Source organism: Branchiostoma belcheri, unplaced genomic scaffold, assembly GCF_001625305.1.
Source record: "Branchiostoma belcheri isolate BF01 breed outbred unplaced genomic scaffold, Haploidv18h27 scaffold84, whole genome shotgun sequence".
NCBI lineage: Eukaryota > Metazoa > Chordata > Leptocardii > Amphioxiformes > Branchiostomatidae > Branchiostoma > Branchiostoma belcheri.
The window spans coordinates 887428-900230 of record NW_017804509.1 but is presented as its reverse complement, the minus strand read 5'-3'; the positions used below and the strand labels follow the sequence as shown (position 1 = coordinate 900230).

Genomic DNA, 12803 nt, shown 5'->3' with positions numbered 1-12803 from the left:
CAAATTAAAAAAAATAACGTAGTTGGTTCTTTTATCGAACAGAATGTCAAAGAGATAATTGAAAGAACGTACAGAAACAATGTATGTCTAGACAAGGATAAGAACAAAGGCTGTACTTCAGGCGACTGTGCACAATCTGCTGTTTCAACAATATTTTGCCAATGACAAAGGATAAAAGGCACATCTTATTGCCAGACATATTTTACTGAAGATAATACTGGCGTAAATGTATTAGTGTGATGTATAGTATGTGATACTACTATGCACCAGTGCATCAACGCCACAAAGCTATCTTTTTGCAGAAAGCCATTCAAATTAAAAAATACGTAGTTGGTTCTTTTATCGAACAGAATGTCAAAGAGATAATTAAAAGAACGTACAGAAACAATGACTGCCTAGACAAGGATATTAAGAACAAACTCCGTACTTCAGGCGACTGTGCAAAATCTGCTGTTTCAACAATCTTACCTTATGACAAAGGATAAAAGGCTCATCTTATTGCCAGACATATTTTACTGAAGATGATACTTGAGTAGATGAATTAGGTTTAATGTATGGTATGTGATACTACTATGCACCAGTGCATCAACGCCACAAAGCTATCTTTTTGCAGAAAGCCATTCAAAATAAAGAATAAGAAGTGGTTCTTTTATCGAACAGAATGTCACAGAGATAGTTGAAAAGACGTACAGAAACAATGACTGCCTAGACAAGGATAAGAACAAACGCCGTACTTCGGGCGACTGTGCAGAATCTGCTGTTTCAGCAATCTTACCAAATGACAAAGGATAAAAGGCTCATCCTAATGCCTGACATATTTTACTGATGATTGTATTGGGGTAATGTTGGTTCTGGCCATATTGCCTGCAAAAAATCGATTCTCCGAACTATAGAGTCATAAACCAGGCACTGGGAAGACCGGGCACCTCAATCAGAATCTTCTCTCAACATCATGATATTACTCGTACATCTGGCGCCGAAGCCCCTTGGGGATTCTCGGGATGAGAGCTTTTCATCTGAGCAAAGTGCGGAGTCTTTCACCGGCCACAAGTCAAGCGAAGGTCTGGTGTATCAGTAGCAGGAAATCCCTTTCAACACTGGTGACGGATGCCTAGACTCCGCAGTGTCCATTGAAGTAAAGAGTTATGTCTAAACTATTACAGAAAAGTTCTCAAACCGATTTATCTCGTAGATATGGCTAATCGTAACCATCTATTATGACGTATAGTTATTGCCGGGCTTTTCATATATGAGTTATACACATAATAGTTATTGGTAGGTAAATGTTTAATGGTTAAAAAGGGAGGGCTCAATTTATAGTGCACATTAAAAGAAACCGTAGAAAGAAATTGAATGTAGTAAATTCTATACAGCAGGAGTATAAAGAAGAGAAGATAGCCTTTTTGAACAGATTTCAAACAGATCATTGATCATCTGAGAACAGGATCTGAGAACAGGTACAAACTTTATTTCTGTATCTGTATCTGTATAGCCGGTATAACCGCCCTTCGGCGTAACACACCAGCTTCGCAGGCACGCGGCGCTGCGGCGGCTGGCTACATTACACCGATCGACTTGTTACACCTAACCCTTGAACATCAAACTCTAGACATTGTTTAAAGCTGTCTAGTGACAATGCCCCTCCTGTACTTGGTGACAGCGAGTTCCACTCTGCGATAGTTCTAGGAAAGAATGAATTCTTGAACACCTCAATCCTTGGTTGATAACTCTGGTACTTGAAGGCATGGCTATTTCTTGTTCTCTTCTGGGCTGGTACTTAGTAATTGGGACGTCCATCACTTTATTAGTCATTTTGTACATCATACATAGTCTGGACATTTTTCTTCTGTCTTTCAGCAACCCCTACTGTAGGTTACTTTTCACTGAAAGGCTTGACATGAACATGAAAGGCTTCCGGGCTGATGTAGCGATCTGAGGGCAGCGCGATTTCCTGTCTAGCGGCCCGGCGCAGGGCCCGTGTGGCCAGTACGGACACGGTGGCGTCGCCAGTTCGCAAGCAAGGCCTCGACATGCACTGTAACGGGGGGCGATTCAAACTTGAGACATGAAAGTATATTCATACATATTATTATGGAATTGAAGTGATAGGTCATTGATTATTCTGATGAAGGCGACAGTGGTCACTGAAAATTTGATCTGTCTGTAAATAGTGTGTTGAAATTAAGTTCAACGTTTTAATACTATATTCATACATGTTCTTGCAGACTCAAAGTCTGAATTTTTAGGCATTTACAACTATAAAAAATGCTATCAAGTTAAAGGTTGACAGCCATTAATACGGTTAACAATCAAATTTAGATGAGCAGTCTTAAACAATTTGTGTTCTTACATAACATGAAAGGCTTCCGGACAGTCCGACTGATGTAGCGATCTGAGGGCAGCGCGATTTCCTGTCTAGCGGCCCGGCGCAGGGCCCGTGTGTACAGTACGGACACGGTGGCGTCGCCGGTTCCTGGGAGTGTCACCGGTGCCAAAACCGGTTCTTTGATCCTGACTCTGACGGGCGTGCCTCTGGCGGGATGGCGGGATTGCGTGTCGCCGTCTGTAAATGGACTGATGAAAAAGTTACCTAAATTGGCAAAGTTTTGGCTTGGGTTTGTTGCAAAAATGCGATGGCAGTCCCTTAGCCAATCGGTCATTCGACGCCGCGAAGTCTTGTGGCAAATTCTGTGGGAAAACCTGGCATCCAATGTGCAACCCAGAACCCAGGGTTTTGGCAGATCGTGAAGAAAAGGTTCAGTTGATTGAAAGTAATAGCAATCTCGAGTTAGTTTAGATCAAATGAACTTCATGGAAAGTTGATCTACTCTTACACTGATTGCGACAGAGAGGGCAGACGCTATAGAGTAATATTGATTCATTGTACCGGGGAAATTCCCCTAGCTCTCTAACGTAGCGTCCTGAGGACTGTAATCCTCTTTTTGATCCTGTGACATGCACGTTGGGATTAGAACTCACGACGTCTTGGTCCAGAGGCACGTTCAACCACCATCTTTGCTTCGTGCTTGGAGTAATAAAAGCTTTCAAGACTGTCCTCAGAAAAGTGTCACCGGTCATGAAGCATGTAGCTGGGAATGAGTCAGGAAATTGCCTGTTCTCCAGAACATGGCCTCCGGTTGTAGCTGTCCAATGCTCGATATTTTTCGGCAATGCCCTTTTAGTGAGTGAATCGGACCTAAGAGATGGGTCTTACGCAGGTTGTACCTACTTCACCAAATTGGCACGTTACGCTTAAAGAGTCAAGAGAGAGTCAAAGTTTATTGCACAACGATTGTCACGGGTACAATGTATGGCAAATGATAAAGTTGCTATTTGGTATGAGTCATATTGCTACATACATACATGGTCAACGCTTACTGTGTCTGACAGAGTGTTATTATATATAAGTACTGGCTAGAAAATATTTCGACTCTACATGTACGTCCAGTTCAGCATTACGCTAAACTGTACTTATGAAGTGTACAGTGAGCAGTTTTACCTATACAAAACATGTTTTAAGACTACTGAATAGAAAGTAGACTAAGTTACTTGCCAGGAATGTAAGACAAACAAACTAATACAGGTAAGTAAATCGTGCCCATCGCCGTCCCACCAAGCCGTAACTGATGGTAAACTTCCCCTGGTCCCTCATGTGAGTCATTAACCTTCGGAAAAGCCCATTAAAACGGCGGTTCTAATCTGGTTTCCCGTCTATGGTGTTTTATCTCATCCGGACTAACGGCACTCTCTTCTATCTTTCTTTACTTTCCTTCTCACTGGTTTTGTAATTTCCTGGCCAACAATCTTACCACCATGATTGCGTTTCGACCTTTTGGTGGGAAACTATTTTCTGGTAAGTGAACAGGCGAGTTCTCTAGACGATTATCTTTCTCCTATAAGATGCTGGAGACCTGGAGGAGGGCTTCCGGCAGAAGCATGATGTAGTGGTGGGATTTTCCTACTCCGCGCAGGGGTGCTTGGACTTCACATTCTGACGAATACTTAATCTGGGATTTGAAAACACTTTTCACCGGTCACTACGAGCAAGCAGGGCCTTGACATGCACTGCAACGGGGGGCGATTCAAACTGGAAACATGAAAGCATATCTATCATGGAAGTGAAATGATTGGTCATTGATTATCCTGATGAAGGCGACGTCGTCACTGAAAATTTGATCTCTCTGTAAATTGTGTGCTGGGATAAAGTTCAACGTTTTGCTATATATACTCTTCTTGCAGACTCAAAGTCTAAATTGTTAGGCATTTAAGACACTAAAAAAACACTGGGAAGTTAAAAAGTGACAGCCATGAGTACGGTTAACACCCAAATTTAGTTGATCAGTCTTAAACCATTTGACGAACCAACATGCAACAGAATCTGCTCAAACTCTTTTTTTTGTTAGATCTCATGTGAAAAAAGTGTACCACGGCGTTTTAGGCGCTTGATCTGATTAAAACGAGCGTCTGGCACTGTGTAGTGCGCCTGTGATTGAGGAGGCGTGAGGACCGTTCTCCGTGGCTGCTGAGTAACGCTATACGCTGGGCTCTACTGCCTGGCAAAACGTCCATCTAGATTTCGGAAGCGCTTTTCTCCATCAGCAATACCCATATGTTATGAGAACCATTATCGAAGTCAGCTCAAAATGTGTGCGTGTGTGTGTTTGTTAATCCCCATTGATCAGTATAACCAGTTCACCACTATCGCAGAGTGGAACTCGCTGTCGCCAAGTACAATAGGGGAATTGTCATTAGATAGCTTTAAACAATGTCTAGAATTAGATGTTCAAGGGTTACGTCAACAAGTCGATCGGTGTAATGTAGTCAGCTGCCGCCGCGCCGCGTGCCTGCGAAGCTGGTGCGTTACGCCGAAGGGCGGCTATACCGGCTATACAGATACAGAAGCTGGTGTGTTATCTCGAAGGGCAGTTATACTGGCTATACAGATACAGAAGCTGGTGTGTTACACTGAAGGGCGGCTATATCGGCTAGACAGATACAGAAGCTGGTGTGTTACACTGAAGGGCGGTTATACCAGCTATACAGATACAGAAGCTGGTGTGTTACGCCGAAGGGCGGTTATACCAGCTATACAGATACAGACCTGCCCTAAGATTAAGTCTTGTAGTCTCAGCATTTCTAGTGATATGGTGCGTGTTTGATTGAAGAAGTCTGAGCCAGGCGCGTTCCCCCTGGCTGAGCTAATGCTCTACGGGAGGCTCTATTGTCTGGTAAAACGTTTGTCTGGATTACCAAAGGACGTCTCTCCGTATGCAATATCCATACTTCTGAGTTTCATTGCCACTGTGAGTTGAAATGTTTTGAAAAGCTTTTCGTCTTAAAAAAGCGATTGTCTTTTCTTTTTATTCTACAGTGTCCACAATATAGATGATAGTGGGGTCGTGTGGCGCAGCGGCAGAGTGCTCGACTCGGAACCAAGAGGTCCCGGGTTCGAGTCCTGACATGCCACCGATCTTGTGCCCTTGAGAAAGTCACTTAACGCGTCTTTCCTCACTTCGCTCAGGTGAAAATGAGTATTGTATTGTCCCCTGTGTTGGTGGCGGCATTAATATCAGTTGAAAAAAACATGAGTGTGCCGTCACCGCGTCTTTTGACTACATGTTGGAATATATAAAAAAATAATATAGATGATAAAAAAGTACCTTTGGTTGCAGCGCTTCTAATACGACACATCTGAGATGTAAGAAATGTAATGTACGTTCTCTTGGGATGAGCTGACAATATTCTACACTGGGCTGTAATCTAGAGCAAGCTCGAAAGTTTTGTTTTCTGATTAAAACCAATTCTCCAGCGACGAAGTTATAAATGTTTGATCTGATGAAACAGTACTTCTAGTCGGACTATTTCTAAATTGGCTCGCCTGTGATGGAGGCAGTGTACGTCCAGGTCCCTGTGGGTCGAGTGGCAGGTGGCAGGTTGACACCACCGTGCGTGGGTGAGGTAAGCAGTGAGCGATGATGGTCTGCAGAGGAAACTGTTGGCGCCGGAATAACTGAACAGACCAGGCACAGCCTTGTATCCATTAGCCTCCACCAGCCCTGTCTACGGGAAACGGATCGTAGAATTCGGCAAAAAGATAGTAAAATTGGCCAAGGGAGTCCGGCAGCGGGGAGGTAGTTTCTTTCCCTCCTAACTGCGCTACTAGTCAAACCTACAAGGCAGCCAAACTCCCCTGGCAAATATTCTCCTGTATAGCCAGCGTAGAGACTAGGTAATCATACCGTCGGGAGCTCCGCGGTATCTTTACGGCAGTAGGAGTGTTGCCCGCCCGCCCGGGATCATTACAACACACCGAGGAATTTTTACGGGGTTGGTTTCAATTAGTTCTCTCTGGACGGCAGTAGTCAGAAAGGCTGTGAGACCTGTACTTAGTAAGGTTGTAGGAACGGCCCGTAGAGCTGAAATGTTAACCAGGCAAGACGTCACGCCGACATTAGACTAAAAGTCTTCCCTACTTTACACCTCCGCCTGGCTGGATGTGCGAGGTGTGAGATACCTAACCCTTCACTGTGCTCAGTACACTCTACCTGCTGTCTTAATGCATCCACGTGACAGGTCTTATTCCACCTCCGTCGTCTCCTGATAGCATTGGTCACTTCTGGGCAAAAGTCTAAAAGTCTTCCCTACTCCACACCTCCTCCTGGCTGGATGTGCGAGGTGTGAGATACCTGACCCTTCACCGTGCTCAGTACACCCTACCTGCTGTCTTAATGCATCCACGTGTCAGGTCTTATTCCACCTCCGTCGTCTCCTGATAACATTGGTCACTTCTGGGCAAAAGACTAAAAAGTCTTCCCTACTTCACACCTCCTCCTGGCTGGATGTGCGAGGTGTGAGATACCTGACCCTTCACTGTGCTCAGTACACCCTAACTGCGGTCTTAATGCATCAGAGTGTCAGGTAGGCTTAAGCTTTTAGCCTGTGGGTCGCAATCTTCTCTCTAGCTTATACTGGAGATGTACATGATATTGGCCCAATTCCTATCCAGTCGGTTTTTAAACTCATTAACTGTCCTAGCTTCAACCACTGTTTGTGACAAGGAATTCCAGTCCTTCACAGTTCTATATATAAACACTGCAGGACTGTCCTCTGACCCTATTCCTAGCTAGTGTACTTTTGAGTTTGTACATATGAACTCTTGTTGAGCTTTCAACTGATATTACTTCAAAAGAAATGGGATGACGTTTCGAGACGACATTGGTCACTTGTGGGCAATAGCATTTTCAGCGGAGTTTCAGTTTTGGTTTACTTATAATTAAGTCATCCTTTAGCTGGTATTTGAAAAGCTATGCTTCCACAGTGGTCTTATTTACAGTTCGCGATCGGTTCATGGTCTTTAACTCATATACCTACTTTTCAATGCATGTATACATTACTTTTTAATGCGTGTATACATTGTAATATATGTGATGCTTTCAGTCTCCTGTAGTAGGCTTGACAGCTCAGTTACAATGTTTCGATTACTTGAACGAGACACGGATAATATTCTTCTGTCTAATAAAATGTGTTAAACACATTTCTCATTTCTCATCTATGTACGGGACACAACACCAGTAACAGTTGCTTTTGTTCCGCGTGTATTGCACTGTTGCAATTTCAATTAATCAGAATCAAAATCAATCATTCACCATTCTTCGGCAATCTAACCGGCAGTCGAGTCAGTCCCACTTTAGCAGTATTCTCTCTCTGTCCTTCTGCCTGCGGAAATAATATTACACACACCGATTTCAAGTCGGACAAATTACTTGGATTATAGAGAGAGCTCCAGGATATCCACAGGGAGATCATTAACCTACCAGTATCTTTTTATTTGCCTCCATGTGTCATTTCAAAAAGTGCTGCTTTTCCATGGCTCCTGCTGAGATGTCCTCTTCCTCACCCCACATATTTAGGTAATACCGAGACAGACGGACCCATTTGTTTTATTGAGCAACATGGAAACTTACAGGACACAGTGGTGGGCAACTCTAGCAGGTTGTCGTGCGAGTCAAGCGGTACCTTATTTAACGGTAAACTTATCTCAGCCCTCTCCTCACACATAAAAGGAAACAATAAAACAAAGTAATAATAATAAGAAGAAGAAGAAATGACAAAGGTATATAATGAGCTGGTGTACAAATCAAAGTCAATCAACTAAATCAAACAAAACGCCCTGTCTGCAAAATAAAGTTGAAAACCACATCAAATATTTTACAGTTGTTGACAAACGACAATGAGGGGTTTCCCTTGAGGGTGGTTGTACATAAGGTGTTGTCGGTGACGTTGTTTGTGTCAAATGGCAGGATGTTAGTTAGAGATGATAACATGTCAATGCGTTCGTCAGTGTACAGTGGGCAGTGTAGGAAGTAGTGTACAGCTGTTTCGTTGGAGTGACCACATATATAGTCGGTACCTTAAGTTATATGAATGAATGAAAGACCTTTATTGTACGTTTGTGCTCTAACAAGCCTAGTACAGGTCAAGGATAGACAAGGAAATGGATACAGCAATGATACTTAAACTATACATACTAATGTGATCTACTATTTACATTGTTCGACTTCTCGCTTCTTGACACAGTTATAGATGTACGAGCATATAGAATTAGTGATACATGGTTTGTCAAGTTTCATAAAAAATAGGAATTTTTCTGATTCATTTAAATGTGCAAAGCTGGGGAACTTATCTATTATATAAGAATATAGGGAATCTCTCTCATTACTATATAACGTACAATTGACTACGAAATGATACTCATCCTCAATCTTATTTAAATCGCAAAATTGGCAAATCCTTTGCTCTAGAGGAATGCGGTTGTGTCTGCCTTTTTCTATGTGGAGTTTGTGTGAACTTATCCGGAGTTTTGTGAAGGCTGTTCTGTGTCGAATGTTTGTAATTTTAGCGTACTACAGTACTGAGGCAGTTTGCTTTGGAGATAGATCTTAGAAGTTCTCTACACATTGCATGCGGGCGAAGTCCGAAGTGATTAGTGACTAGTTGCTTTAGATCGAATCAAGAGGTTGTGAGTTCGAATCCCGGCTGTTGTTGCTCGCCCTACATGCAAGCTACCAGGAAGTGTCACATTGTTTGATACGGCCTGTTGAGCCCGTTGAAGTTGAAAGCCACTTTAAAATATGCTTGCTTTAAGGCCACTGTACATTGTACTCGTTGCACTGAACCTGCAAATACGAACATGGCGCCTTTCTTCTCCGACACATTTGTTCGGCAACTGATGTACGATCCGGAAAAAAATGGCGTTCACTAAATTATGGCTCAGTCTTCCTCTGTGGAAAGGACTAAAAACAATTCAGTCTCTACTGCATTGTCTCTTTTCCTAGTTTCATTAAAAGGAATTCAAATTATATAGTTTATAACTTCGGAAATGACATATATTTGAAAAATGTGCAATGCGCAAATTTGGGTGAGGCAGTTTGGTTTTGTGTTATTATCAAACATATTATTTCATATTCACATAGCAATTCTTTGATGCAAACCATACTTATGGAGCTGCGGTAGACCTTGATACCTATCTTTTCTATATCATCCACGAACTTGACATTCCAAACATAAACGCAGCTCTTTGAGACGATGCACATTGCTTTGAAAACGTGCCAAATCGGAATTGATAGTCCAGGTGACCCTGTCTGCCCTTCGATGCCGCCGCCTGCTGCGCCAGCAAAAGTAAAGATCGCGTGAAAATAACGACACTTCTCGGGAATTTCTCTTCAGGACTCCAAACTTGGCACAAACTGCATCCAGCTAGAGGATCAAAGCTCTGTGACGCAAGTCCTGTCTGGCCTTTCCAGGATTATAAAAGCGGCTGGAATGAGTAGAAATTGGCCGAATAGACAAATGACATGCCAGGGGAGTTGGTCCGCCGTGGAGTACAGTTTGCCGCTTCCCGCTGCCATCTGTCTGTTTTGCCAATTTCTGCTCGTTCCAGCCGCTTTCAGGTGCCCTGTAATTAAGTCTACCTCCTTCCCACTACAGACTGTGGCCGCTGAATGATCAAAGAGGTTTTTTTATATTCCAACATTTCATGACCAAACATGGTAGCCTGGGTTCCATCCTGGTTAGTTTACGTCCGCTCCCACAGTCGCAACCACCAACCCAGGCTACAAACATGGTGACAGCACACTCAAGCCTATTTTATGCCGCCACCAACGCAGAGGACAAATACAGAACTGGACAATACACATTTTCACGTGTAAAGGGCCTTTCCTAAGGGCACAGGATCGGTGGCATGTCAGGACTCGAACCCGGAACCTCTTGGTTCCGAGTCGAGCACTCTGCCGCTACGCCACACGACCCTACTATCAAAGATTTGACAGATCTCACAATGACTTTCATGGATTAAGAAATGATTATTAAACGTTTTTTTGTGGTTGTCTTTTCAATCATTATCATACATCTTGCATCATATTCCAATCATCAATGGTTCATGTGATTAAATTTCGGTCAGTGCATGGTCACTTGGCGATCGCTATCTAGTTGAAAGGGCGCCATAAGAAATTTCTCTTATCTAAGTGAGGCAGACCTTACTTCTAATCCTACCAATCAGTCGGCGTTATCCACGAAGCCTTTGGGAAAACGAGCCGAATGAAAACCTGTCTGCACTGCTTAATTGTACAGCTCGGATGAAGTCCAAGCGGTTTTACGTCGGCCCTTCCTGACCTGAGATTGGAGATCGACATCTTTACGTCTTTGTTGAAAAAAAAAAGTAAAGGTGATCTCGAACAAGTTTAGCTCATTGAAGGGCTAATCTTCCACTGGTCGTGACAGAGAAGACAGACGCTATGTACAGTATTTACAGGTTCATTGGACAAGCACAATGGACAGTGGACCACGGTTAACGTCCCGTCCGAAGGAATGCGACCCTAAACAGCAGCGTGCATGTCGGGTGAGCGACAACAGCCGGGATTCGAACTCCCAACCTCTTAGTCCAGAGGCAGGATCGCTAACTACTGGACTACGCACGCTACTTGTTGGCACGCCTGCCGTCACCTGGCACCTTTGGGAAAACGAGCCGAATGAAAACCTGTCTGCAGTACTTAATTGTACAGCTCGGATGAAGTCCAAGCGGTTTTACTACATGCCTGATTAATATGTAGCACATTTATTTAGTTAGTATTTGAAATAGAGAGTATAAAAAGACGAGTTTAGAGAAAAACGGTGCTAATGCGTAGTTTGTACTTCTAGCCCAATAAATTATTATTAGTGAAAAAATGAGTTAGAGGGGTACTAACTCATTATTTTACTAGTAAGAGGTTCTATGAAGTCTCTTATTAGTGAAACAATGAGTTAGAGGGGCAGTAAAAGGTTGTATGAAGATCTCTTATTAGTGAAAAAATTATGTGTTAACACAGGTAAAGGTGCTTAGCACGTGTATGGAATTAAACGATTATCTGAACTACCAAAAATTAGATAAATAGCTAGCTCTTTTACTACGGCCCTCCCTGAGATCGGAGATGGACATCTTACCGTCTCTGTTGGCACACCTGCCGTCACTCGGCACCTCAGGTGATCCTGCTTGTAATAAAACGGTGGGGTGATAGGGAATTATGGGGATTATTGGCTTACCCTGAGAGCTTAGGCGATTAAAGGGGCAATTAAAGTCTGATAAAAGACACGCTTTCTGACACGTTTCAGCGCCTTTTCTGTCAGTCTTGAGATGCCTAGAGTTAGATTGTTCAAGGGTTAGGTGTAACAAGTCAATCGGTGTAATGTAGCCAGCTGCCGGTTATACCGGCTATACAGATACAGAAGCTGGTGTGTTACGCCGAAAGGCGGTTATACCGGCTATACAGATACAGAAGCTGGTGTGTTACGCCGAAGGGCGGTTATACCGGCTATACAGATACAGAAGCTGGTGTGTTACGCCGAAGGGCGGTTATACCGGCTATACAGATACAGATACAGAACTTAGACGTTTCCTCAGATCACATAGAAGGTATGCTTTACACACAATGTCAAGTAGAGCCTTTAAGTTGAGCGATATCAATATTTGATTGACGAGTCACTCAACGTATTTCAAAAACAAGGAACGAGTTTTTACGTTTTGTACGTTTTGTCGTCTCTTACCGCACATTTTAGGAACAGAAAGGGGCTTAAATATAGGTTATTGCCTTGCAAACTTCTTGGTTTCTCCGTAGCGAATAAAATTTGACTGCTTACTATTTTTTTTTACAATTATGTACCATGTTAATATGTATCATGCATAATGTATTTGATAGAGGCATGACAAATATAGATAATTAAGTGAGGTTGATTAATGTGACACTTATAGTGATTGAGCTGAAAATCATTGATGTATGATGCCAACACCAGGCTCATTTTTGTATTGATTAGAAAAAAATAAACTCCTCTCATCATCTAGGCCAGATGTGAACAGCGCTGCAAATTGAGTTCATTTGATACTTTCATTTGACTTGATAAGAGAAAAGCCTTTCGGGACGTTGGGACGATTCCAGGGGAAAGGTTTTAGTTAAGGTCCTTTTTCACGCTTCTCGGGCTCATTTTCAGCCGTAATCAGCGTATATCTGCATGACAGCATAATTCTGTTCATGGTAATTCCCTTTTAATGAAAAATCGAAAGTGACATATTTTTTGGAAGTTTGCTTGCGGAGGGCCTGCATGCTGTTTTTCCTAAGGCGTAATCAGACCTTTTAGTCTTCGTAATCCGTAGGCAGCCTCCCCCAAAACTCAACGTAATTCGTAATAGTACATTAGCCGCAAAGCGTAAAGTCGTAATCAACTCTAAAACTTTAACGTAATTCGTAATAGGCGGCGAAACTTTTGCGTAATTC

At 42.8% G+C, this 12803-nt stretch overlaps 1 protein-coding gene across 1 annotated transcript in view; it reads left to right on the top strand.

Annotated features, from left to right (window-relative positions):
* The window catches only part of LOC109486903 (acetyl-CoA carboxylase-like), a 35684-nt gene extending 31689 nt beyond the window's left edge, over nt 1–3995 (top strand). The window contains exon 49 of the mRNA XM_019790810.1: nt 3901–3995. Within this exon, the coding sequence (XP_019646369.1) occupies nt 3901–3995 (95 nt within the window). The remainder of the gene's footprint in view (nt 1–3900) is intronic.
* Nucleotides 3996–12803: the final 8808 nt, after the last annotated feature.